At 44.0% G+C, this 24172-nt stretch overlaps 2 protein-coding genes across 3 annotated transcripts; one reads left to right on the top strand and one right to left on the bottom strand.

Annotated features, from left to right (window-relative positions):
* Window positions 1-1990: 1990 nt before the first annotated feature.
* Window positions 1991-22124, bottom strand: LOC120502740 (E3 ISG15--protein ligase HERC5-like). Of its 2 annotated transcripts, none has more exons than XM_039710450.1 (23): window positions 22070-22124; window positions 20466-20598; window positions 19718-19794; window positions 18953-19174; window positions 18121-18212; window positions 17391-17521; window positions 16454-16602; window positions 16061-16140; window positions 15659-15747; window positions 14549-14608; window positions 13885-13987; window positions 13549-13732; window positions 13060-13241; window positions 11875-11970; window positions 10583-10684; window positions 10374-10493; window positions 6998-7138; window positions 6732-6904; window positions 5652-5709; window positions 5490-5566; window positions 4304-4487; window positions 3837-3936; window positions 1991-3184 (listed from the first exon to the last, which is right to left on the bottom strand). In XM_039710450.1, the coding sequence occupies exons 1-23, from the start codon at window positions 22116-22118 to the stop codon at window positions 2970-2972; spliced, it is 2817 nt and encodes a 938-aa protein (XP_039566384.1). In that variant the 5' UTR covers window positions 22119-22124; the 3' UTR covers window positions 1991-2969. The 2 variants fall into 2 exon arrangements, with proteins under 2 accessions (XP_039566384.1, XP_039566383.1); XM_039710449.1 differs by lacking the exon at window positions 22070-22124 and adding an exon at window positions 20697-20857.
* PIGY (phosphatidylinositol glycan anchor biosynthesis class Y) lies at window positions 7883-8887 on the top strand. Its single transcript, XM_039710451.1, has 2 exons — window positions 7883-8024; window positions 8144-8887. The coding sequence occupies exon 2, from the start codon at window positions 8321-8323 to the stop codon at window positions 8549-8551; it is 231 nt and encodes a 76-aa protein (XP_039566385.1). The 5' UTR covers window positions 7883-8024; window positions 8144-8320; the 3' UTR covers window positions 8552-8887.
* Window positions 22125-24172: the final 2048 nt, after the last annotated feature.

The following is a 24172-nucleotide window of genomic DNA, read 5'->3' as shown; positions in this document are numbered from 1 at the left end:
AGAAAGTTTCAACCTCAAAAAAGGTTTGTTGTCAAAATCTTTGTTGAGCGAGAGGGGGAAGGAAAAAAAGAAAAAAAAAAAAAAGAGGCCAATGAGCAAGCAATTATGTAACTTCCAAGTACTGATTTTCTGGTTTTAGTGCCATCTATTCGAAAAAAACTGTGCTCCACAAGAACAGTGCACAAGCTGGATGCCATTCAGACCACCAAACTGAGAGTCAATGTTTGGAGCAAATCTCAGACAGATGTTTGCAGAGGTTCAGCATGGGGGCAAGAATCCCTAAGGTGTGTCCAGTGCCCGTAAGTATTCGTGGCCCTTGAGCTGCATCTCTGGCAGTTTGCAGAGTTTGTGCAGTTAGCAGAAAATATGTCATGGATCAGGTGAAAAACCACCTGTATTTGCATGAGTCATGTGTGTTTAGAATAAATAGCTACTCCAATATAAAATTACACCTGTCATGTAACTTCTTTGGCTTAAACAGTGTTACAAGCAGCTTCTAGAATAACTGAAAGCATACATAGAGGAAAACATACTTTTCTGTGTTTGTTTCTGTTTTGTTTATTTCATCGTCTGGAGACCTTTGCAAAATAGATAATTTCCCTTTACACTCAGTTTCCTCTGTTTCTGATTGCGTAGTCAAGGAGGGGAAGGTACACACACAAACAAACAAAAAAAAATAAAGAAGAAGAAGAAAATGATGGAGCAAATACTGGAATTTGTGTGAGGGAGCCAGGAGTCTCTTGTTGAAACCAGTTTTTAACTGGTTACATTTCAGCTTCCCAGAGAACTTTCAAGGCTGCTCTTGGACTTATCTACAGGTGATGCTCAGCTCAGATGAGTGCCCTAAAAAAAAAATGCTGCTGCAGGTTCAATGTACTTTTGCTGCCTGTGTGAAGCCTTTTGAACTCACAGCTGAATGTGATGCTCACTCATCTTACATTCTCCTGCATATTTTATAACAGGCACTGCTTGAGAAAATGTGGGCACAACCCAGTGTCCAAATTAATTTCAGAAAATCAGAGAGGAGTGCGCTACTATGAAAGTCTTTATGTAATGTGTATATATATACACACACATATATATATATATATAAAAGCAGAGATTATTTGAGGACAACTTAAAAATAGCCTTGAAAGTGACTCTGGGCTTTAATCTCCCATGTGATGTTGCATCATACATGATGAGAAGGAAATACCTCCAGGCTCTAAATAAACCTATTATCATTTAATCTCTAATGGGTTATTTTGAATTCCAAAGAGAATACATCTTTTGTGCACTTGCACAGCACAGAAGATCACTCTGGATTTCCAAGTCCTACCAGAGGCTTAGATAACCATAAAAAGGGAAACAACAGCCAGGAGCAGGCTGATGAAGAACAGCAAGCTAAGCTGCCAAAACAGAAATCTGTGGTGGCGTGGCAGCATCAGCTGGACGTAAGATGTGGGCAACACCTTGGGTTTCTGCCAGTTCCCTCTTTCCACAAAAATACACCAGAGTGCTGCCTTTCTCAGAGGACGTAAGCATCCTGTGATGTCCTTTTTGTTCCAGGGGAGTGAGGGGGACAGGGGTTAGGTCTGAGTAGGCCATGTCCCTCACTCCCCTCTGCTGGGACCTGCCATCCTCTGAAGTCCAATTTCCCCTCTTCCCATCAGCACTCCCATGCCATCTGCTTTCCTGTACTGCCCTGGTGCTTGTGGTGAGTGCTTCAATTTTATTTTATTTTTTTAGTAATTACTATACTGTTTACTTAAAAGGAAACTTGCTTTTTTTTTTTTTCCAAGTAGGTAACAATGTGATTCTGCATCACACAGGAAAGACTGACTTGTTCAGCACATACAGTGCATGTCTTTGAAACACGCTTACATCAGCCTTTGACTCCAGTTGTGAAAGGCCCCCCCATTCCAAGGAGGACAGAGAACACAGACACACTGCCTGCTATGCTCATCTATGCAGGCAGATGCATAAGGAAGGAAGAACACAGCTACAGGGGTGAAAATTTAATCCATCATCATTTAATTTAAGACAGTGGAAGTCTTCTTTACATATGGATGTTCCCTGACACATTTAATGCACCAAACAGAAGACTATTGAAAAATAATGGCTGTTGTTTCTCTCCCTCTCTAAACATAGCAAAATACACAGCAAACACACAGCCTACCTGACATGGTTAATATCCTGCCAGTGCTCTGCACTGTTTTGACAATGAGATTCCTGAAGCCCTGCCAGCCTCATGTACACAGGGCTCTGTAGACAGTGCTGTTCTGCAAGCCTAAGATTTTATGATTTAATTGCGAAACATCTCCTTAGAAGATATACAGAAACATGACAAATATCACAACTATCACACTAAATAACAAAAAATTGTATTATTGTCATTCATTAATACAGCTTTTGAAAAAGTCTAGGAATGATCAAATCCTCCTATGAATTTCTCTCAGATAAATCACTGACCATATTCAGGTGAGCACAGACTGCTCCTTCATTTCACAATGTCATTAAATGTGTTAGTTGCTCCCAAGAGAACCCTTAAGTAACACAGATGAAAACCTTACCCCAGCTTTGCTTTGCAAGGGTGACTGCTTAGCACATCCTGGTGGTTGCTAACGCATAAATGTACAAATCACAGAATCCCTGCTGCTGGGAGCTCACTGTCCTAACACAACCAGAACACTGCAGACCCTGCTTGCACGTATATGTAAATATGCTTGGCTATCAGCTTGCTTCTCTGAAGTGTGCCAAACAGGATTAATCTTGCCTAACTTTACAATCTTAACTATGAAATATCTGGTCGAAGCTCAATTTTATAAGCAATGTAAAATCTCAGCAAATACACACACTCAGGTGTTTATAAAGTGCAGTAGAAATAAGGCAGGGTAGAAATCAGTAAATTGGAGTTAATAAGAGAAAAGATGGCAAGTGAACAAAGACTCATATTCTTCTTTTTGCTTTTAAGTGCTTCTATCCCAGAGTCATTCACGGCCAAAACCTTCATTATGCTCTATGGCATAAAGCAACTTCTTTTTGAGTATTTTTTTACTGCTATATCTGGGGAGGAACAAAACCAGGTGGCAAGTATTGACAGAAGGAGAGCTCTCATCTGGATTTTCTGCTTGAGGATCTGCAATGCGAAATCTAAAAGGTTCCAGTCTATAGCCAGAGCTGCGATCGGATCCTGACAAAAAAACTGAAGGAATGAAAAAAAGAAAAACAAGAGTAAGTTAGCAAATTGAAAAATAAGTAAAATAATGTTAGCTGAAAATCATTAAAATAATTAATGTTAATGAAAATGTTAATCTTAATGAAATGAAGAGAAATTAGTGTAAACAAACATGTATTTTCCTAAGCTAATCTGTTGAATTTGCACCTGAATATAAATTAAAGCCTCTTACCAATTCACAGTAGTTACAAGCCCTCTTCTGCTTCATATTGTAGACTGTGTGGATGAGAAAGGCCAGGCTAGGTCTGACCTTCTGCCTTTAAAAAGGATGACCTAGCTTCTGCAACCCTTTGAAAAAGGTATACTGCTTACATCAGCACAGTGTACTCTCACAAACTGCAGCCTCTGACCAACAACCTCAAAAGTAATGGATAAAGTAACTGCAAGCTTCAGGGTGCACTCAGGCAAGGCTCAGGGGATGTGACGGGGTCAGAGCTGTCCCTTTGCAACTCCTTGTGTTATTTTTTTGTGGTTTTCCCTAGAAAATGTGGCAGCAGCAGCAGCAGGGGTGAACATGTTGAAAAGCTACAGTTTGGAACTATAGTACAGTATAGTATATAGTATGTGTGTTGTGGGGGAAAGAAGGGCTATGCAAAGTTTTAAATGCCTGATAAATTACCAAGAAACAGTTTCTTTTTTTCTTCTGATAGCTTGTGAAACACAGTCCAAAAATTCCTGATGGTTTGATCTGACTTCTCATACTTTATGTATATCACATTCTGTTAAAGAGACAAAAATAAAACAGGTCAGTTAATCCTCAATATTTCCATTTATATTTAAAGCAGCATTTTATCTGATAAATTTTATAATCCTGTTCATAGATATTCAAATCCCCTTAACCTCTGGAATCTGCTTGTTCATTTGTTTTTCAAAGATTCATATGACAATCCCTGAGTTATGGCTTGATACCTATTCCCTTTATTCTTATGGCTAACGTAGATTAGAGACAAAGTATCGACACAAATCAAAAAAAGAGAAAGTTCTTGGAGCTTCTGTCCATCTGTTATGCACCCAGTGAAAGAACAGGTCAGAAGTAGTTTATGCTTAGCAGACAGAACAGAAGGACACTGTGCTTGTATACAATACCTTTTCCAGCAGATGCCAGTCAAACGTTGTGCGTCCTTGGAGAAGATCCTGCAGCTCTTCAGGGAAAAACATCTTCCAATTTCTAGCTGGGCAGCCTCTTAAGAACCCTTGCATAAAGTCCTCAAATGGTTTCTGTACTGATTTATTGAACGTATAATTCACGTACAAATCAACATATTCTTTCCTGCAACAGATACCAAATGAGCATTAGTGGTGCTTTTCTAAAAGGAGAATTACAGAGAACTTTATTCCTTTGTTCCTGCTGTGGGGTACAGACTCTGTCTTCACTGAGACCACTTGTCACTGGCAATTAGTTATTCACTGAATAAGCTGGGAGCATCTTCACAAATAAAAGAGAATGCTGGCCAGAATGGATTAATTTTGGTAACACTCCTTGTACCTCATGTGAATGCTCCAATGAAATCCTGCCAGACACCTGATTATTATAAAAGATGGAACCTAGCACACCTAACTCCCATTGAATGCCCAAGAATTTCCCTGAAATAGAAACAGTATTTGCACAGCTGCTAATCAATAGTTTCACTCTCCTCTCTACTCCAGATGGGGATTTGTGTAATCACATTGTACTGTACAATCAACTCAATGTAAATGTTCTACTTCAAGCTTCTTAAACAGCCCTTTCATGGATCCCTATGGATCCTCAGGTCATCTGCATAATTCAGGACACAAAATTTCTCTCTGTCCTCTGAGCAGAGATTAATATTGACACAAAGCCTTATTGACAGATTGCTCCTTCTCCTTTATGTACAAGATACATTCCATATACATAACTAAGCAGGAAACATTTTGCTTTTAAAAAACCCTTACAGAGGTGTACCTATAGTTGGGTTTCCCAGAAAAATCACCTGGTTTTGCCTGAAAATACTGTCCAAAGTTATATTTTACATTTGTTAGGAATTTTCCTGTTAATGCAAAGTATCTGTATATGCAGACACCAGGATATCCAAGGATACCCATGTTATCCACTGCCTGCACAAACTGCTAGTGTTTTGCACATGTGCAGCCAGTACAGCAGAACTGAAAGTGTGCAACCTGTTGGACCAAGACCAATGGCACAACACAGAACTCAATATTTTCTAGCAGTATATGGGGATGGGTACAGACATGTTATTTCATATATTTGAAACAAGACAAGAGGATTAAGAAATATAAAAATAAAACTGACCTGTTATCCTTAGTGACGGGAATGTTAGCACCATTTTCTTTAAGTTCAACAACATCCGTGGAATCTTCTTCCATTTTCTATGCAAATAAATGAAAACATTGGCTGCTATATCTATATGTGTCAGATATATGCTTGCCCAAGTACCTTTGTGGGATGTCTTACCGTGAAGTTCAAGTCCAAGCTATCATCACTTTCTTCATTCAAAATTATCCGAAAACTCCTGTCCAAACACAAAAGGTATTGAAGAGAGAAGAAATGTGACCATTCAGTGCACTTGCAAATTCTTCTAAAAAACACCCTTTGACAAGCAGTATTTAAATGCATACATGCACACAACACCTACACTCACACAGAAACATGATATATGGCCCTGAAATTTCATCATGCTGTGACATAAGCTGAGCACAAATGCCTCCAGTAAAAAAAGTTTCCAGGCAAGTCCATCCCCATGCTGTGTGGACAACTTTACACCAAGTTCAGTGACAAATGGGTTGGGGCCACAGTATTGCTTCCAGACATTATCTAGTGAGGAATTAAGTGTGGAATAGAGGGATGATCTGGGAGAATTGTTTTGGGGTGCAGCACCTTTCCAAGTACTGCAGGCAACCTTGTGCTCCAATTCACTGAGGAACCTCAGTGAATTTAGCACCGCAGGAATTTGGCACCTCAACACAGTCACTGGCTCATGGGATGGGGTTCTCATCTTGGTTGTTTATATCACTTCAGGGGCCTAAAAACATTATTTTGGTGGCAGCAGCACCTCTCCCTCTTATATCTGCCTGATATCTCCTCTTCCAGTGCATGGAAGCTCTGCACAAGGGTTCTCAGAATTGGCAGCATTTTGTAATACTGTACTTGTGCAAGGCAATATTGTGGAAATTGATAATTAGAAATTAGAAAAAAACCCCAATTAATAATTGAGTCATTAGTTCTTTCAAGTCAAAACTACAGCCCAAAGTGTTTTGAACACTTATATATTCACAGTGTGGACTTAAGCTGTGGTGGGGCAGAGATCTGATACCCTCTAAGTCATGAGGCTTGGCATTTTGTTTTGGCAATGCTAGCCTCTGAGAGCAACATCCATGCCCTGGACAAGGACGTCCTTGGATATATGTGCCTTCTAGCAGCTTCACAAAGGCAAATGCAGATGCCATGGATGCCCCAAATTCAGCCTCTGGGATCTCCCAGTGCATGGTGAAGGCAAGGGACCCAGCTGAAGCTTGGGCTATGCCTGGCTCATACTGGCCCACGGTTGGCAGCAGATCCTCAAGGTCCTCTAGGGTGGGGGCCACGTCCAGTAGCTTTTTGTAGAGAGCCCTGGGGAAGGGGAAAGGCACCGTGCACTGGTTAAACAGGGCCATTCCACACAGTGTCCCGATCAAGAGGAAGATGTCCTCATCCTCACAGCTTGGGACCTGGTTAGGAACAAGCACACCTGGTTAGGAACAAGCCATGAGTGCCTTTTCCCATGCGTGGGGCCCCCACCCACCCCCGCAGGGCTGCCTTACCTGTCTGGGGAACCACACGAGGCCGGAGCGGAAGTGGCAGAAGATGCTGGTGCTGGGCTGGCAGAGGGTCCTGGCCGCAATGCTGAAGAGCTCCTGGGACACTGCACCTTCGTCCACCCCCAGCTCACCCACAAAAGACACCTGCAAGGCCAGAGACAGCTGTAGACAGAGACACCCATATTGCTCACAAAATCAGATTCCTTACCTGGGGTGCAACAAGCCAATAATTACACACGAGAGAGAGAGATGCTGATTATTTATCTCACGGTTGTGCCAACCTGGGTACTCGGTGGCAATCCACAAATCAAACCCCACCAGACTTTTTGAGCCATTATTTGTACACAGAAATTCAGAGTTAGTAACTGTCCGAGGCTGTTATGCTTGGTTAGTAATTTCCAAACAAGTTACACAAACCCAGCTGACTTCCACACACCCTCAGGGGAAGGGTCTTCACCTGGGCAGGGGTCCCTTTTGCCCTGTGGGCATGATTTTAACTATTATAATCAACACAGTTCAGCTACAGCCTACGTGGACCTTGAGTATTTTGCCAAGTTAGCAATGTATACACAGACATACATCAACATCTTGATTTAGGCATTTAGGCTTTTCATTCATCCTTTAGGCTTTTCATTCCCGCATGTCCTTGGCTAGGGAAGGACACTGCCTGTTCCACTGACTAGGTCTCCTTTCTTCCTGATTAAGCTTGAAAGCGTGCAAAGATCTTACACCGAAAACCATCCTGACGTAACCTCGATCTGTTTCACATCGCGGAGCAGGCACGGCGCCCGCTGAGGCGGAGCGGGGCGGGCGGCGGGGCGGGCCGCGGGCGGCGGAAGCGGCGGCCGGCCCCGGGCGGCCCCGGGCGCGGCCGGCACTGCCACCGGGCTCTGCACTCGGAGCGGGAGCAGGGCTCGGGTTCGAGCTCGGGCTCCGGCTCAGACTCGGGCTCCGGCTCGGCACGGCCGCAGCCCCTGGAGCCATCATTGCTGCGCTTCCTGGTGTGCCCGCTCTCCAAGCGGCCGCTGAGGTGAGGATGGGGCGGGGGAGCCGCGCCCCAGCCCCGGCAAACCCAGGTTAGTCCCTGCTCCTCATGTTTTCGCTTGGCTGTTTCTCCTCCCCCCACCCCACCCCGATTTGGCTGACCAGGTACGAAGAAGCTACGAACGAGCTCATTAACGAGGAGCTGGGCATCGCGTACCCCATCATCGACGGCATCCCCAACATGGTTCCCGAGGCTGCCAGGAGGACGCACAAGAAGCCGCCGCCGGCCGAGGGCTCGGAGCAGCCGTGAGGAGCCGCCGGGCACGGCGGTAACGGGGCCGGATGGCCGGAGCGGGGCTGCTGCCCTCCCTGCCCACGCTGACCGTGCTCGTCCCGCTCCTGTCCCTGGCAGGGCTCTTCTACTCGGCCAGCGTAGACGAAAACTTCCCCCAGGGCTGCACCAGCACAGCCAGCCTGTGTTTCTACAGCCTCCTCCTTCCTGTTACAGTACCGGTTTATGTGTTCTTTCACCTCTGGACCTGGATGGGGATTAAGCTTTTTAGGCATAACTAGTGCAATGCCTTTGCTAACCCCTGGGCTTCTCTAAATCAACATAATTTGTTTGATCTTGTCAAGTATTGCAGTTCGTTTGAGAGAGTTTCCTTCTGGCACTAGTGACTGGCATCGTTTTCCTGGTAGGATCTAGAACTGTACGAAGCAGCAGCCCACTGTTAACTACTGCTAATGCAGATGAAGAGTAGGAGCACTAATTAGAAGCACTAATTCCCTCTGTTTTATCCTTTCAAGAGTGCTGTGCATTTGTTGTGACACTAATTAGAACCTTAGTTTTCATGAGGAAGAACTGTACTCTGACCGAATAAACAAAATTAAAATTAAAACATGCAGTGATTTGAATCTCTCTTTGAGAGCTTTGGGGGTTTTTAACTAGATGTGTGTACTGAAATATGTTTGTCTTACTGTCAGAAAAGCAAAAATTAAAATAAATCAGGCTGGTGTTTAATAACAAGACTTGAGATCAGTTAAATTAAGACATTTCTTTCTTGGATGATACCCATGTCTGTATGTGCAGTACCTGCAGATCTTTTCTTTTTGGCCATGATGAGAGTGCCACAGGCCAAGTTCTCACTATTGTCTTAAAAACTTTTTAACAGGACACAGCTATGAAGGGGGCAGGTCAATGCTACAGTGAAGGTTTCTTTTTTATGTTTTGCTTTTGGGTAGTTTGTATTCACAACACGGAACACATTTGTGTCCTTTACCTGCTGAAAAATGCAGAAATGAAGCACCAAGTTGTAAATGCTGCACCAGGCTGTAAGTGCTGTGGATACTAACAGTGCAGTTATATTTTTCAGGCTGCTGCTGGGTAATATTGTGCATCACATAATATTGTGATGCACAATGTGAAAGGCAAGAGGTGTGCCCAAAGGCTGACTTGAGCTAAGGGCAGCTGTTTGTCAGGGCATGTACAATAGGTGGAGACTTGAAATCTAGAGAACAGTACAGAGCACACCCTCACTGCCTCTGTAAATAAATGCCTCTCTCAAATAGTGAGGTGCAGTGAGGAACCAGGAAGGAAAGCTAGCTCTGGGAGCCATTGTGAATCTTCTCCTAAGTAAATGGGAAAGAAAAGCTTTGACAGCTCTGTTTGGCAAGAAAGCTCACTTGGAAAGCACCAGGGCACCCAAATTCCTGTGGCACAGGTGTGGTGCCAGACTTTGTGTTAGTGACAGGTGGGGCACATGGTCCCTGAGCTGAACTCTGCTCTGGGCAGGTTCTGCTCCCATGTCAGGCAGCTGATGGTTTCTGCAGGGCAGGGCCAGTATCACCATTCCTGCAGGAAATGCAACTGCCACAACCTTTGGATCTGTGTGGAAGCTACAGATTAAAGGCACGTGGAGACAGCAGCATTGTAATCAGATGCTCATCTCCCTGGCAGCACTTTCTTTCCCTTTGACAGCATCACCATGAGAGAAATGTAATTTCGTGGCTGTGTTGCTTGCTGACCCCTCCGGCTGGTTCCCCAGACATTAAAACCCCCAGTAGGAAGTCTCAAACGTCAGTCTAGCAGCAACAGGACTGGACTTTGACAACTGAGCAATTCCATTACCCCAAAGCACCCTCACAGTGAATAGCGCTGCCACTTGCACCTAACTTATGCCAACAAAGCTACCTGGAATAAGGATGTAAAATACTGCCTCCAGATTTACTCTACACCATCTATGGAACATGTTTTATAATAATTTGAGGAGCAGTTCTTTCGCTGTATGCTCAGAAGATACTGAAACCCTTGTACCAATATGCTGTAACACTGAAAATCAAGGAACACTTTAGCAAGATACTCAGAGCTAACAAGTAATACAATTTAGTGTCTTACCTTTAACATCTTCCTGAAATCATGGTTTGAGGCAGATTTTAAATTTTTCCATATGTCTTGGAGAAGGCATTGTCTTCTGACGCAAAAATTCCATGCCTCATGGGTCCATAAAAAGGGTATCTGGATAAGGGGCATCCAAGGATTGAAGCAACAGTCTGTTAGCATTGTGGTTATCTCTTCTGATTGGTAACAAAATTGGTTGCACTTACAGTAAAGACTCTGGCCAGAGCCTCGCATTCTGTAGTATGAAGGCTTATCTTGTTTTCCCTGTCAAAGATGCATGGGTACTTGCTCAGCTGCTGTAGGACTGTCTGAAAGGAAAGGAAGAAAGGAAAAGACGCTGATTTTCCCTTGTGAAACCAGAGTTCAGGGACATGTCTGCAGACTGAACTGCCAGTCTGTACCCTGGCAAACTTCTGTGTCTCTGAAACGAGCCCTTGTGTGCATGAGCACTGCACTAACAGAGGTTCACATCCTACAAACAGCTCCTACATACTCCTGTGAGTGAGAAGCAGAGAGAGGTATCTAACTTCTCTGTGCAGACAGACACTTGTCTACAGTAGTGTCTCTAGAATAAAACAGAGAGAGTGATTTTAACAGCATCTTCCATAATTTAAACCAAAATGTTCTGGATACTCAGGTTATGGTACATTGTTTTTAAAAACTGCTGGGTTTATTATATGTAATACCAAAAATAGATACTGGTCTAAAAATAATCTAATTTAAAGTGTTACACCTCCAGTGTGATAAGGCACCAACTTCACGTAACATCCTAACTGGCTTTTGGTTATAATCTGTTGCTCAAACTTCCTCCTCCACCCTGGTTAATTGGTACAAAATTGGTACATTACCAAACAAAAGTTTATGAAGGAATTATGCAGTTGCCCTACAAATTCCAGCAAAGTTGCATGAAAGTTGTTTTTTTTTTTGCCAAAGGAAACCCCTACTATGCACATTTCCATTTCATACTGCTTCCTCTGACACTGACTGCATTTGGTAGCTAATTCTCACTCTGTGTCAAGAAATGCCACAGATTATTTTTTATTATCACAGCTTTGTTTTAAGATGTAAGTACATTGAAATGCTGAAGAGGATTTCTAAATAAAAGTTTAAAGACACCTCAAAAGATTTCTCTTAATTAAACATAATTTACTTAATTAAACATAATAAAATCCAGAGTAACACAAAGTATAGCAACCATCCCTTGTGCTTCTATTTCACAGTGATTACTAGTGCAAAGCAAATAGAGCTGCTTAAGATGCTGGAGGGCAGCTCCAACTCTCAGAACCAGGGACCATCTCAGGAAAAGCTCTATTGTAGCTGCTGGAACACTGGGATGGTAAAGGGCTTGTATAATTTAAAGATTTGGAGAACTAGGGAAAATGAAATGCCTTTGAGATGTGCTGGGTTAGTCTCTAGAGTTGACTTATATATATATATATAAACTATTTAAATAAAAGAAAAAAGAGTGTTTTGCACTACTGGTAAGATTTATACTTACTACTATATTGAAGAATGAACATATGTTGATAATCTCTCTCACCGCATGTACATGGAAGATGCTTTCATGTACTCCAAAACCAGTTCTGGAGTTCACCTGCATTGAAACACGCAATATATCAGCAGCAGAACTAGTGAGCTGTGTCTGTCTGGCAGGACAGGACTGACAGGGCTTTCTTCAGAAAGGGTTCTGAGACCCTGCACAGAAGTTACAGGATAAAAGTGCTCAAGAAGCACAGTGCTCCACAGTGAGAAGTCTTAGAAAGCCTTGTATAAACTAGCAGGAAAGCAATTTTCATCTACAATTAAGATCCCTTAGCAGGACTCCATCAGAAAAAGTGTATTTCCCTTGGAGTGTCTTTCATGTTTCTGCAGTTCTCTATTCATGTTCCTGGACAAGATGCTTGCAGGGGGACAGTGAACATTTAAAGCTCCAAATCATATAATCACTTACAGAGGAGGGCCTGCTGCATTTTTTAGTTTATTTATCTGCATAAATACAAATTTGAGAGTCTAAACTTTGAGGCCCAATTATGCATTCACAGCCAAAAGGATATTCAAGCCTGAACAAAATTTAACAAGTCTCTCTGATTTATACTGTGTGCTTGAGCTCTTAACTTCCGTATACTCTGAACATCTCCACAGGAATGTGGAGAGAAAGTATGGTTGTCCAGAAGAACACAGTTATTGCTTCCTTTGTTTCCCTTGTTCATGTACAGCTAAATATGTTCTAATGCTGTTGCCCCAGAGAATCTGTCAGGTTAATGGACTCTTAAAGCATCACAGAGCATTTCTGTGGCAGCCACAATGTGCCAAGCAGGTAGGTTGTCTTTCAAATGCTCTGAGCAGTTACTGGGGCGAGGGATCTGGCCAGCAGAAAGGGGAATGGACATGTTACGTAGAGGACACCACATCCATAACTGTGTAGGCATCAGTGGATGCACTCCTGACACCACTGAAAGCATTCTTCCCCCTGCCAGGGCTATAACATGCTTTAGCTCTTCATTTCTGCAGAGGGTCAGTTTGGCACAACTCGAGCAGGACTTCTTCAAAACTGTGCTGGTGTAGAGCCAAAGAGATTCCTGAAGCAGTGTCAAACCCAGAGAATTCAACAAGTGAGAAGTATTAAAATACTCTAGGCTACATTGAGGCACCCTGTCTAATTGGGATCCAAGCACCTTCTCACCTGGTAAAGCATCTGCAGTATTTGCATAGGCCCAATTTCAAGCGGGTCCAGGTTGAAGAGACGGTTTAGCCCTGTGGCTTCGAACTCCTGGACAAATGAGAACAGAACTTCCTGGGAAGCCCTCTGATACAGAATGACCAGCTCCTTGAAAAAGGATGTTTCTAGATTTGACCATAGGCATTCTGTAAAGAAAACAGCTAGTGAGGTCACAGGTAACATACAGATCACTGCAATTTGTGGATGAAGCTGCTTTTTCTCTTTATCAAATGAATTGAACAAAAAAAAAAGTTTAAGCTTGCACTACAAAAACGATTAAAAGTCGGACAGAATTTTTAAAATTCCTTGCTGCATAGTTCCCATGTTTCTATGTCTATCAAAAGCAATTATTTCAAGCTCTGGAACACAATCATCAGGGATAATAACACTTGTTCTGCAGCAGAAAATGACCAAGCATTTAAATAATTCAGTTCTACCATCATAAAACCCTACCAAGAGTTTGCAGGCCTTCTGGCTGGAGCTTCATGATGGCTTCAGCCAGAACAATCAGAGAAAGGACAGGGAATTCATCCTCCTCCCTTAGAAGAAAAGGCAGGATCAAGTAGACTCTGAAATTTTCAGGTGAGATGGGAGAGGAAGACAATGATGACAGTAAGTTCCTAATCCCCATTTGCACCTTCGGAGGGGAAAAAATAAAAAGAGACAAGGGTTAAAATGCAATTATATTTTGCCAAAGTAATTGGGTTAGCATGAAATTCTTAAGTTTCATGCACAAATCCAAAGCTCCTCACTATCTGTGTTGTGAGCATCCTTATATCAAATCCTTACCTCCTCGCAGACTCTTTGGTTTTTACTGATCTTCTCATAAAAACGTTTCACTTCTGACATGTCTATGCCTGAGACTTCTTTGGAAGTTTTGAAATGTTTGTCGCTATCACAACATTAAAAAACAAACAAACAAAAAAAACCACTAAATAATTTTTGTACTGAATAATGAAGCATTGTAATATCAGAAAATACTTGGAAAGTTCAGCCCCAGCTCCCATGGGTATAATTTCATGTGTTCTAAGAAGACAGACAACACAAGCCACTGTTTTGTGACTTGATTAATATCCTGTCCTTTCTGTCTTGTGTGGCTGTGAACTATTAATGGTAGACTCCTGTATTTCACCCTGAAATGACTTCCACTTCAGTCCCAGAAGGAGCTGTTAAGGATGCTTTCAGAGCTGTAATATTGCATGGGGGATTATCATCATCTGCCAAATATCACTAAAGGATAATCTTCTAAAATGTGAGTTTCTCTAGCACATTTCAGTAGGACCAGGGCTATAAAAATCTTAATAATTAGCCTGAGCTTTGAAGAATAAAGACTTGTTTTTTGCAAATTCAGATAAAACTAATCTTTTCTACATATGTGACCTAAAATAACATTTTCTAAGTCAGTTTACAAGCAGCCAATATATTCTGTTATGTCTAAGTCAGTGTGTACTACCTTTTGTCCAGGAAGCTTCCATTGATGCAAGCCTCAGATGAAAAGATCAGTTTGATATCCCTGATAGTAAAAAAAACAAAAAGTCAACGTTAGGATTTTAATTCTGAAAGAACAAAAAACGTGTATAAGGGTGTCTGCACCTGACCACACAAAACTTTTCTTAGCACCACTTCCCTGCCAGTGTTGCAGAAGACGTTGGACTCATGGAGTTACTGATCTTTGGCAAGCCACCTCTGCTCTCCTGGGCCTTGTAAGGGAACCTGCTCAAGGTTCTGCCCCATGCCAGCCAGTGTTCCATTCTGGTGAGTGTTATCATGGACATTCTTCCCCTCACAGGTCAGATCATTAGCTGCTTTTGTTTGTTATGCAAAATAAAAGGCTCTGTAACATGGGAGGGAGGATAATCCCCTCCACTGGACAGCATGTGAAGGGAAAATCCATCAGGCTATCAATTTACTACTGCACAAAAGCTGGGTTCCCAGAACCTGAAGGGATGTCAGACTTACTAACTTACAATATTTCTGGTTCTGTTCTTATTGAAGTAGCTGTTTTATCGAGCAATTTGCTGTCAAGCCCTTCCTACTGAGATCTGGAAAGAACCCTCTCTTTCACCCTCTCAACCACCACTTTTCACATGATCCAAACTGTTCTAAATGTGGTCAGGGAAACACTTAGTTCCAAGTTAGCCAAGCTTTTGAAATGCTCAAAATCAGCAGCTGGAGCCAGATTTTCCCAAAGAAAATAAACTCCCATATAAAACCCGTGAAAGACTGTAAATGTAGGCATATCACAGTGGTATATACACATATTGCTTTTGAAAATGGGTAATTAAAGAAGTGACCACTAATTTTTAAATGCTGGTGCAGCATTCCAGTTTGGGTACTCTGGATTAGGCTTTTTGCACAAGGCCTTGGTCTGCAGGCAGGGTCCTTTCACTGATTTAACTTGTCAGCTCCTCATGAACTTTGTGCCAAGGTACGAGATTGTGCCTTGGCTAAATTCTTGAACAACAGTTCCTACAATAGCCTCCAAAGAATAATAATTTGTAGAGAAAATCATGCAACAGGGAAAAAACCACAAATGAACCTAAACAGCAAGTTTCTGGTTTACCTTTTTATACTCTCATGACATTTAGAATTAGAAATCCATGCATCCACTTCTTTATCCTCCAGAGTGGCAATTCCATTCAAATATGAATTCTGTGTGAAATACATGAAGACATTGACAAAATTAAAATTGTAGCAGATGGGATTCTTTTTTTTTTTCAATCCAATCATAGCAAGATTTCAGCCTAAGTATGAACAAATTAATGGCCATCCAGCATGATCCAGATGCATTAACCACAGAACATATATAACTGCAATACAAGTTAGTCTGTAGGTAAAGCACAGAAAAATCTGCAATAGATACATAAAAAACTGAAGTGCTACAAGTGCGTTCAAAATTCCAAATGTTTCCAGCAGTAATGTGGACAGTGGTAAAATCAGAAGCTATGACCAAATGTGAACATACCTTGTTCTCCTCCTTGCAACGGGCAAAACTTTGTTGTATTCCTTTAGTAATTTTAATCCCCTTTTCTGATGCACCCTTTTCTGTGAAAGAACAAAAAGATTGTTGTAGGAACATTTGAAGAGACAGTAATTATCTTCAGAGAGTTAAGTGCACAAAAGTGGAACAGTAAAACAACCCTTCATACAGTAGTTATTTGTTGAAAATTTGATTCCATGAGACCATTACCCATGATAATCAAGCAGCAAATGGAATAACTCCTGGCAGAATTTGTTGGGATGGCCAAGCAAGCATGAGACATAATGTTTGCCTTTCAGTGTAAACATGAAATCAAGAAAGCAAACATCTCCATGGAAGAAACAAATACAGATTGTATATATCTGCAGTGGTCATTACCCTGGTAGGATTTTCCAGTATTCACTGGTGAATTGATGGGAAGTGGTATCAACTGACTGGGCTTCCTCTCATCTTCCAGTTCTCCTTCATCATCAGAACCAAAGAAATAGAATTTGTCCAAGGAACGGACATAGACCAGGGTGTGTTGTCTGCTCAGGGAAAAAAAAAAAGTCATAATAAGTGAAAGCCACAGGGCAAAACAGAATAAAATTTACAAATACATTTTCAGAGTGTACACCTGAAGCTTGTCTTTAAAAGTCCTGACAGTCTAGATAAAGAATCCCTTAACCACAGTGTTACAACTCTTCATTGCATAAGCATTCAGCAATAAAGACACATATGGACTCAGATTTCCTATACTACCCTCTAATGTTTGTGATTTACCTTGGTTCCACGTACAAAAATAGTTACAACATGCTTGCTTCACACCCTTCTGTTTTCAAACATGCAGTTTCTGTGCTGCTGAGCTTGATACCAAGCCCAGGTGAGTTGTCAGAAGATTTTTTTTCTGGCGCAGTTCCAGAAGGTCAAAGTGAAACTGGGTAATTATCACTGCTCTTCAATTCTTTCAATTAAGACCCAGCCAGTTTGTCAGTCGGGTTGGGAATTCAGTGGCTCTCTGGATGCAGGCTTTTGACAGTCCTTTGCCCTTTGGAACCCAGTACAAACCCAGTGTATTGTTTATGAAAAGAGAAAAAGACCAAGGGCTTTTCTGGTGCTTTTTGCAGCTCTCTACCACTGCTCACCAGGGACTGAGGGTGCTGCTCTCACTGGGGCTCTGGCAGCAGGGTGGCTTATACTTGAACAGTGGATGGATACTCTGACAGTGCTGATCTATTGTGATACAGGGATTTCAACATCTTGGTGACCCCCTTCCCTGCTGTTCTTCAGTGATTCCCCAAAGGCATTGACCTTAGAAGTCATTGGCACATCCCACCTGCCACAGGCAATGTGTGAAACCCTTGCTCCCCACAGCTCAGCCACCACACGAGGCAGGAGTTCATTCTGGGTGGAGTTGTGACCCAGCTGGCCAGACTCTCCTGCTCCAAAGGTGCACACCAGCCCCTCCTTGAAACGAAGAACAAACAGGATCATTGCATTATTAACAACAATCAAACGGTCACGACCAAGAATGAGGGCCAGCAAAACATGCTATGTGTTACTTGATTCAAAACATCTCTGATTCCAACATGAGGAGGGTTCACTTTGTATCAAGTCAGATCACACACTGAAAATCCAAATCATTTAGCTCATGAGAAAAGCAATTTAACTTTGGAGGATAACTCCCTGTTGCTTAAGAATTTTACTTGTATGAGTAAACCCTAGTGAATTACATGTCATTCACATCTTCTGATGTCCCCAATGTACTATAAAAGTAAAAAATTCATAAAGTACTGGGAGTTGAACTGCACCTTTTTGTCTCAGGATTCCCATTCACCATATCCCTGCCAAAGGTTGCATGCAGGTGACAGGAATATGAGAAAAGACCAGCTTTCCCAAAAGCTTAGAAAACATCCCTTGGGGATCACCTTCAGGCTTAGGTGGAAGCACACATTACCATCCCAATTTCTCCATGTTTTCTCTTTTCTTCATCTCTCTCTCTTTTAGCAGTGTCTCTTTTCTCACAAGGTGAGGTCTCAGATGCTGACTTTCCACTTCAGACTCACCTTGGAGAGAACTGCAGTGTGATCTCCCCCACATGAGATAAATACAGTCTTCCAGTGCTCTAAAGCTCCAACATATGTTGGGCAATCCCTGTCTGAAAGAAAGATAATACTGCTAGATTGAAAGAGTACTGGAGGGTCTCATATACCGAAAAAATTAGAAGACAGGAGGATTAAGTGTTTTTCAGCCCTCTCTCACAGCAATTAATGTAAATACAGTTTGGGTTTGGGTCGTTTTCCCTCCAGTATAACATATTCTTTCTCATAATGTTCTGTGTTTTTCATATTACTTTATTTTCATTTACTTTGGTCTGAAACAAAATGCAGTACTTCCGTATCTGCTTGCCAAATGGTACTTGGCTTTAAAATATCTGATTTCCAAGGTGTGGACACATTCAGATTACATGTTCTGTCTGTCTAGGGCAACTCTTCTCTAGTATTCTACATTTGAAGACAAGAGGTGATTTAAATTCTTCTCTCACTTTGTTTTTACAGAGGATTAAAGAAGATTAAAAAATATAAATTTATTTCTTTCATACAAGTGGAGACAGGAGTGGAAACAGATATGTAAGACCTCAGAGGCTTTAAAAGCCCACACTATCCAATTAGCCACATAAAATAATTGCAAGTTCTCTATAGAAAAACAACCACTAAACGCATCATTCCTGCATGCCTTTCCTTGTCAGAAAACAAAGAACATATCCTGATATACTTTTTTCAAAATACTTTACTGCCCACCCCTGTTCCACAGGAGCTTGACAATAGTGAGGAGCAATTTGGTGAGCTCACTGACCAGGCAAACACCCTCCTGGTGCTCTGTGCTCTCCTTCCTTACCTTTTGTGTCTCCGAGTCCCAGCTGTCCAAAACTGTTCTTTCCCCAGGAGAACACAGCTCCAGAGAGTGACACGGTGGTGCTGTGAGCTCCTCCAGCAGCAATCCGAGCAAGTGGGATGCCCTTTAGTCTTTCCACCAGCTGTGGTTCAGGAGTAAGCGTGGTTTGGCTCCCCACTCCAAGCTGTCCGTGGGTGTTCTGGCCCCAGGTGAAGAGCTCACCCCCTTCACACATAGAACAAAAGAAAACAGCTCAGCCACACTGCTTCTTCCCTTGAGTATTTGCATTTTGGGAGTAGGAGCAAAACTCAGTGTTGTTTTCAGGAACCTAGCTCCAAGGCAAGAACATGATGTGTGCCCAAATTTGTTCTCTTTTGACCTCTTTGGGACAGTCCCATGTTGCCACGTAACTCAGCACAGCAAGAATAAAGGCCCCTAAAGTCATACCTGCTAGAAGTTCCCTACCAGAATGGTGTTGCAACTTAAGAATGAGCAGGTCTGGTGACTGCAGAGTGGGGCAGCCACATCTGCTCATCACAACACACCTTTGTGGAGGGGCAGTGCTCAGGAACTGGAGAGAAACATAGAGAGATCCCGGTCCCTGGGTGCTGGGAGGAAGGAGCAGCACTGACAGCCAGTGCACTTTGTGTCCCCAGCTGCTCATTACTCTATAATGGTGTCACCAACTACTGCAAGTTGCACAAACACTGCCTTCTCAGAGCAAGCATGACTCCTGTTTGGAGGGAAAGTATTCTTGAAAGAGGCTACCTCTGGATAACGCCATGGCATGCTGGTCCCCACATGCTATTTGAACAATAATTCGGTTTTCCAGTTCTTTCACCAGCCTGCAAAAATAAGGAAACAAAAATCAAAATAAATAGATGCTGTGCTGTGAGACCAAGTAAAGGACAAAGATCATCTGCTCACCAAGCCCTATCACTTTTAGCAGGAAATATGTGGAAAAATACAGGTCAGCTGTGAGCTGATTCACCCTTCTCTTATGCTGACCTGATGTAGCTGGGCTAACTGACTTCACTGTGGTTTGCTCCACGAGAAGCTGGAAAAGAACCATGCTCAGCCTGATTCTGTTATCTTGCTCTGGGCAAGAAAGTCACACTGCAAACTGCTGGACCATTTGTAGATGATGGTTACCCTGACAGTTTCATCAGAAGGTGGTAAGGTTCAGACATGCTTGTGTCTTTCACCTACAGTTTCCCAAGCCATGGGTGATTTGCAAGGCATCCACATTGCTCTGGTATGTTCTACTGACCCCTTACTAAGTTTGAGAGAACCTGTCTCATGTGCATCCAAAGCAGCTCAGATCTTGGTATCATCCTCAAAATCTGTGCACTTCTGGCTGGGTTAAAAAAAGGAGATAATACTAGGAAGGTATGTGTTCCAGTTCTCTCTCTACAAAAGGAACATGCCTCAAACTCTTGGATGCTACCTTGGGGAAAAGCAGGCTGCATTTTCTGACCATTGCCATCCATACCTCCACCCTGTGAAAGCTTCTTACCTTGTCTTGGGGCAGTTTCCTGAAGCTTCAGCCCAGTGTTCAGAAAGCTTCCCATCAGGGGAGAGAATGAGCTTATGTGTTGCACCATGGTTTGAGCAGCGCACCTCCTCGTTCCTCTGCGACTGTGCGCTCTCTGCAGGACACAGACAGACAGACAGACGGTCACACTATGGCAGCAGGCACCTTAACCACCTTGGCCCCTTCCCGAAGTCTCAGTGTGCTACTGCTTTCTGCAAGAATTGCTGCTTCTCAGGAGGAAGGGAGACTGTGGAAGCCCAGGGCACCAGGAATAGTTCTCTGTTGGCTCTGGGGTGTCCTGACTCCCAGGGGAGCACTGACTTTGATCCTCATTCATGGAGAAAGTTTCCTAGACCTCAAGATAGTCTAGAATCCACAAAAGTCTGAAATAGATTATAGAGAGTAGTGTAGGTGTATCACTTGCTGAGAAATTTAGGTTTTGGGATTTTTAGTATGTTGTGGATGGAAGCAAGATGGAGGGCACAGGGTGTTGTCCTGGGTTTCTTCTTCATGCTTCTTCCTTCTTCTTCATGGGTTTGGGTGGCATTTTGTAACTGGGCAGAAAAGCCCACATTGGGGGTTCTTTGGGATCAGTTACTGGGTTAAAAGGGAAAATAATCTAGGTGTCAGTTCTGAATTGGATAGTTTAGTCTTAAAAGACCTTGTAACAAGAGATTGTTAGCCGTTTTGTGCCTTCGTTTGGAATGGCTGCCAAACTCACAGCAGTGAGACTGTTTTACTGATAAGAAATAATAAACACCTGAGTCCGAACATGAATTACTGTCTCAAGTGCCTTCAATCCAGACCCAGAGAAACCCACAACTGGAACCTCCACAGGAGACAAGTGTGTGACTTATGTTCTCAGGCCCCTTAGGGTTTCAGTGTCCTGCCTACCCACTGGCTTGCTTCATGACTCCGCACCAAAGGACCTTTCTCCATCTCTTAGGCTGCTGTGCCACCAGCTCCCAAGACAACCAGTGAAGATTGTCCCAAGACAATCAGCAGAACAGTCTGTTACTCTTGTACACCTATGGAGAGTGTCTGACACACTTTGGAGACAAAGTGCTTCCTGAGGCATCTGGCCACCCCAGACTTGTTACTTGGGGATAGGATGCCTTCAAGTCAAGCACTTCACAAAGTGCTGGAGAAGCAATGATAGAAAATTCACTCATTGCCTCTCTACAGCAGAAGGAAGTACCTCCTTGTCTATAGCTGAGGGGCTGCAGATACTCTCCCGACCTAGAGGCACCAGGGACTCAGTCACTCGCATGTAGCTCTGCTCCAGCACAAGTGTCTGAGACCCAGGATGTCCAAGAGTGAAAGGCGGTCATCAGCAGAGCCTGCCCTAATTTACCTAACACCTCTGGAGACTCGCTGCCCACCCTTCTCACACATCAGACACGGAACTGGAGAGGAAAACCACTGTCCATTCCCCGGCACGTTCTCCCTCCTTCCAGTCCCGCGCACTGGGACACCTTTAAGCCCCTCACGCCCCGTCCCCGAGGGGCCACCCAGGAGATTGCTGCACCTTCAGCGCTCCCACCTGCACGGACCCATCCCCGGGGGTCTCCCAGCGCCCTCCGTACCTCCGGTGCCGCGCCCCCGGCCCCGCTGCCGCCGCCGCCTGCCCTCCATCCCTCCTCGCCCGCCGCCAGCTCGGGAGTGCCCGGGCAGCGCCGGGAACGCCGCACCGGGGAAATGGAAACCGAAACTCATCAGCGGCTGCGGCAGCGGGAGGAGCAGCGGGAGGGATTCCCGAGACCTGGGAGCCCGGAGCTGGGAAACGCTGACTCCTGCGTGAAAAGGCATGGGCTAGTAGGCTCCGGTGGGTTCCCGGCTCCCCTCAGCCTGCTGCTGCTGCCCGGGTGGGATGCCGGGGTCTGCCATGTGCAGAATGCGCTTTTGACTTTATTATTCACTTCGGAGAGTGACCTGCCCGTGCCCATCCTGCGGAGGGTAGAGAGATCTACTCTGCTGCTCAGCTGTATCCCAGCCGAGCCCACGCACACACAGAGGGGCTGCTTGGCTGCGGGAAGTCAAACCGCAAGTGAAACCCTCGGTTTGGAAATACATCAGCATCTAAAAGCCATCTGCTTCCATTCTCGCATAGTCTCTGCTGAATCTCCCCCGCCTTCAATGACCCTGTGAGCTTCCTCCGTCCCAGAAAGACCACCCTGCCTGCCTCACCTCCCACACTGTCTCACTGGAGTGATGCATGCAGGACAATCTTGGTGATAAAATAAGGGATACCCGTGTGAACAATGAAACAGATCAAAACACATAAGATCACTTTTGTTGTATTCGTAATAGCTGCCACTGATTAATTAAATTCAATCTGTTTGTGAGAATTTTATGCTGCTGAATACTAAGAAGAGATTTTGGTAGGGCACTCTACAAAAGTCCCAAGAAACACAACATGAATCTACAGATTTACACTGGTGTTCACTGAAATTCAGTGGAAAATTCATTACTGAGACAGCAGGAGCATCTAATGTAATGTATTTGTGCAGCCTGTGGTGCACAAAGAGGCACCCAGAGGTCTCTGAGGTGAAGAAAAAAGGATGTGAGACTGGGGCATACAGTGAGTGACTTCTGCCCAGGGAGGAGCAACCCAGCCTTATCTCTCCCAGCCAGTTCCCTACACGCACTTTGCGGATCATATCTCCTTCCACAGTATGCAGGAAAGTCTCGAGATCAAGAAATACCGAGCTAGAGCAGTAATGCCAAAGCATCGGCTGAGAAGGGACACTAGAGGGCCTTCTGCGCCAAAGCATGAACTAAGGACTCCTCCCTGGGAGGAAAAACTGCTCCAAGCACTGCCTCCCGCCTGGCATGGAAAGAAACAGATTCGAAGGGAAGAAAGGAAAGCAAACGTGTTGATGTCATCCTTTCAGAGCTACATTCTTCCTTGCTCCAAGTGGACTGCTGACAGTGATTTCATGTGGGAAAGGCTCGCTCTGGTAAGCAGGTTCATTAAGCTCCCTGTGGTTCTCTGCCCAGGAGTGTCTGGGCTTGTGATACTCTGGTGAACAGGAATCTAGGGGCCTGTGAGGGAGATGTGTGGCAACTGGCAGGAGACAGCAAAAAGAGGTGAACTGTGCAAAGTGGTTTTTGTAGCGAGAACTGACAACCAAAATGTGTAAAACTCCTGGAGTCTGGGGTACTGCTTGCTTATGAGGGCAGCACTTCTCCCAGGAGAACAGCACTTCCAGAGTGAGAGGAATGGAGAAATCCAAGGACACATATGCAGACACCATGGTCCCAGGAGAAATGGAGGAATGTCTCACGCTGACCCCCAGGGAGCCAAGGAAGCATGTGGTGGGAGTCTGTTCCCACAGTGTCAGCAGCTGAACAGGCATGAGTGGGTCAATGCCTTCAGAGCAGATTTGGGAGCATAGGGAACTTGCAGCCCCTCTCAGCTGGCCTGAGTCACAGCTCCAGATGCTCTCTCCATGAAAAGGGACACGGTGACCTGGGGGCTACCCAGCAGGGCTCAGCCAAACCTGGCAGTGCCACAGTGTGGGACACCAACTACCTCTGTTCTTCTTCTCCCAGAGTGCCAAAGCAGCACCCACTGTGCAGAAGCAAGGCTGAACACCCTCTTGGCCATCCTGCCCTGCAGGACATGGCAATTCCTGCAGGCACAGGCAGGCATGAGGGCAGGGAATATGCTGTGCTGCTGCCCCTCT

The sequence above is a fragment of the Passer montanus genome, unplaced genomic scaffold (assembly GCF_014805655.1).
Source record: "Passer montanus isolate IOZ18808 unplaced genomic scaffold, ASM1480565v1 scaffold23, whole genome shotgun sequence".
NCBI classification, from domain to species: Eukaryota; Metazoa; Chordata; class Aves; order Passeriformes; family Passeridae; genus Passer; species Passer montanus.
This window is presented reverse-complemented; position numbering and strand designations above follow the sequence as displayed.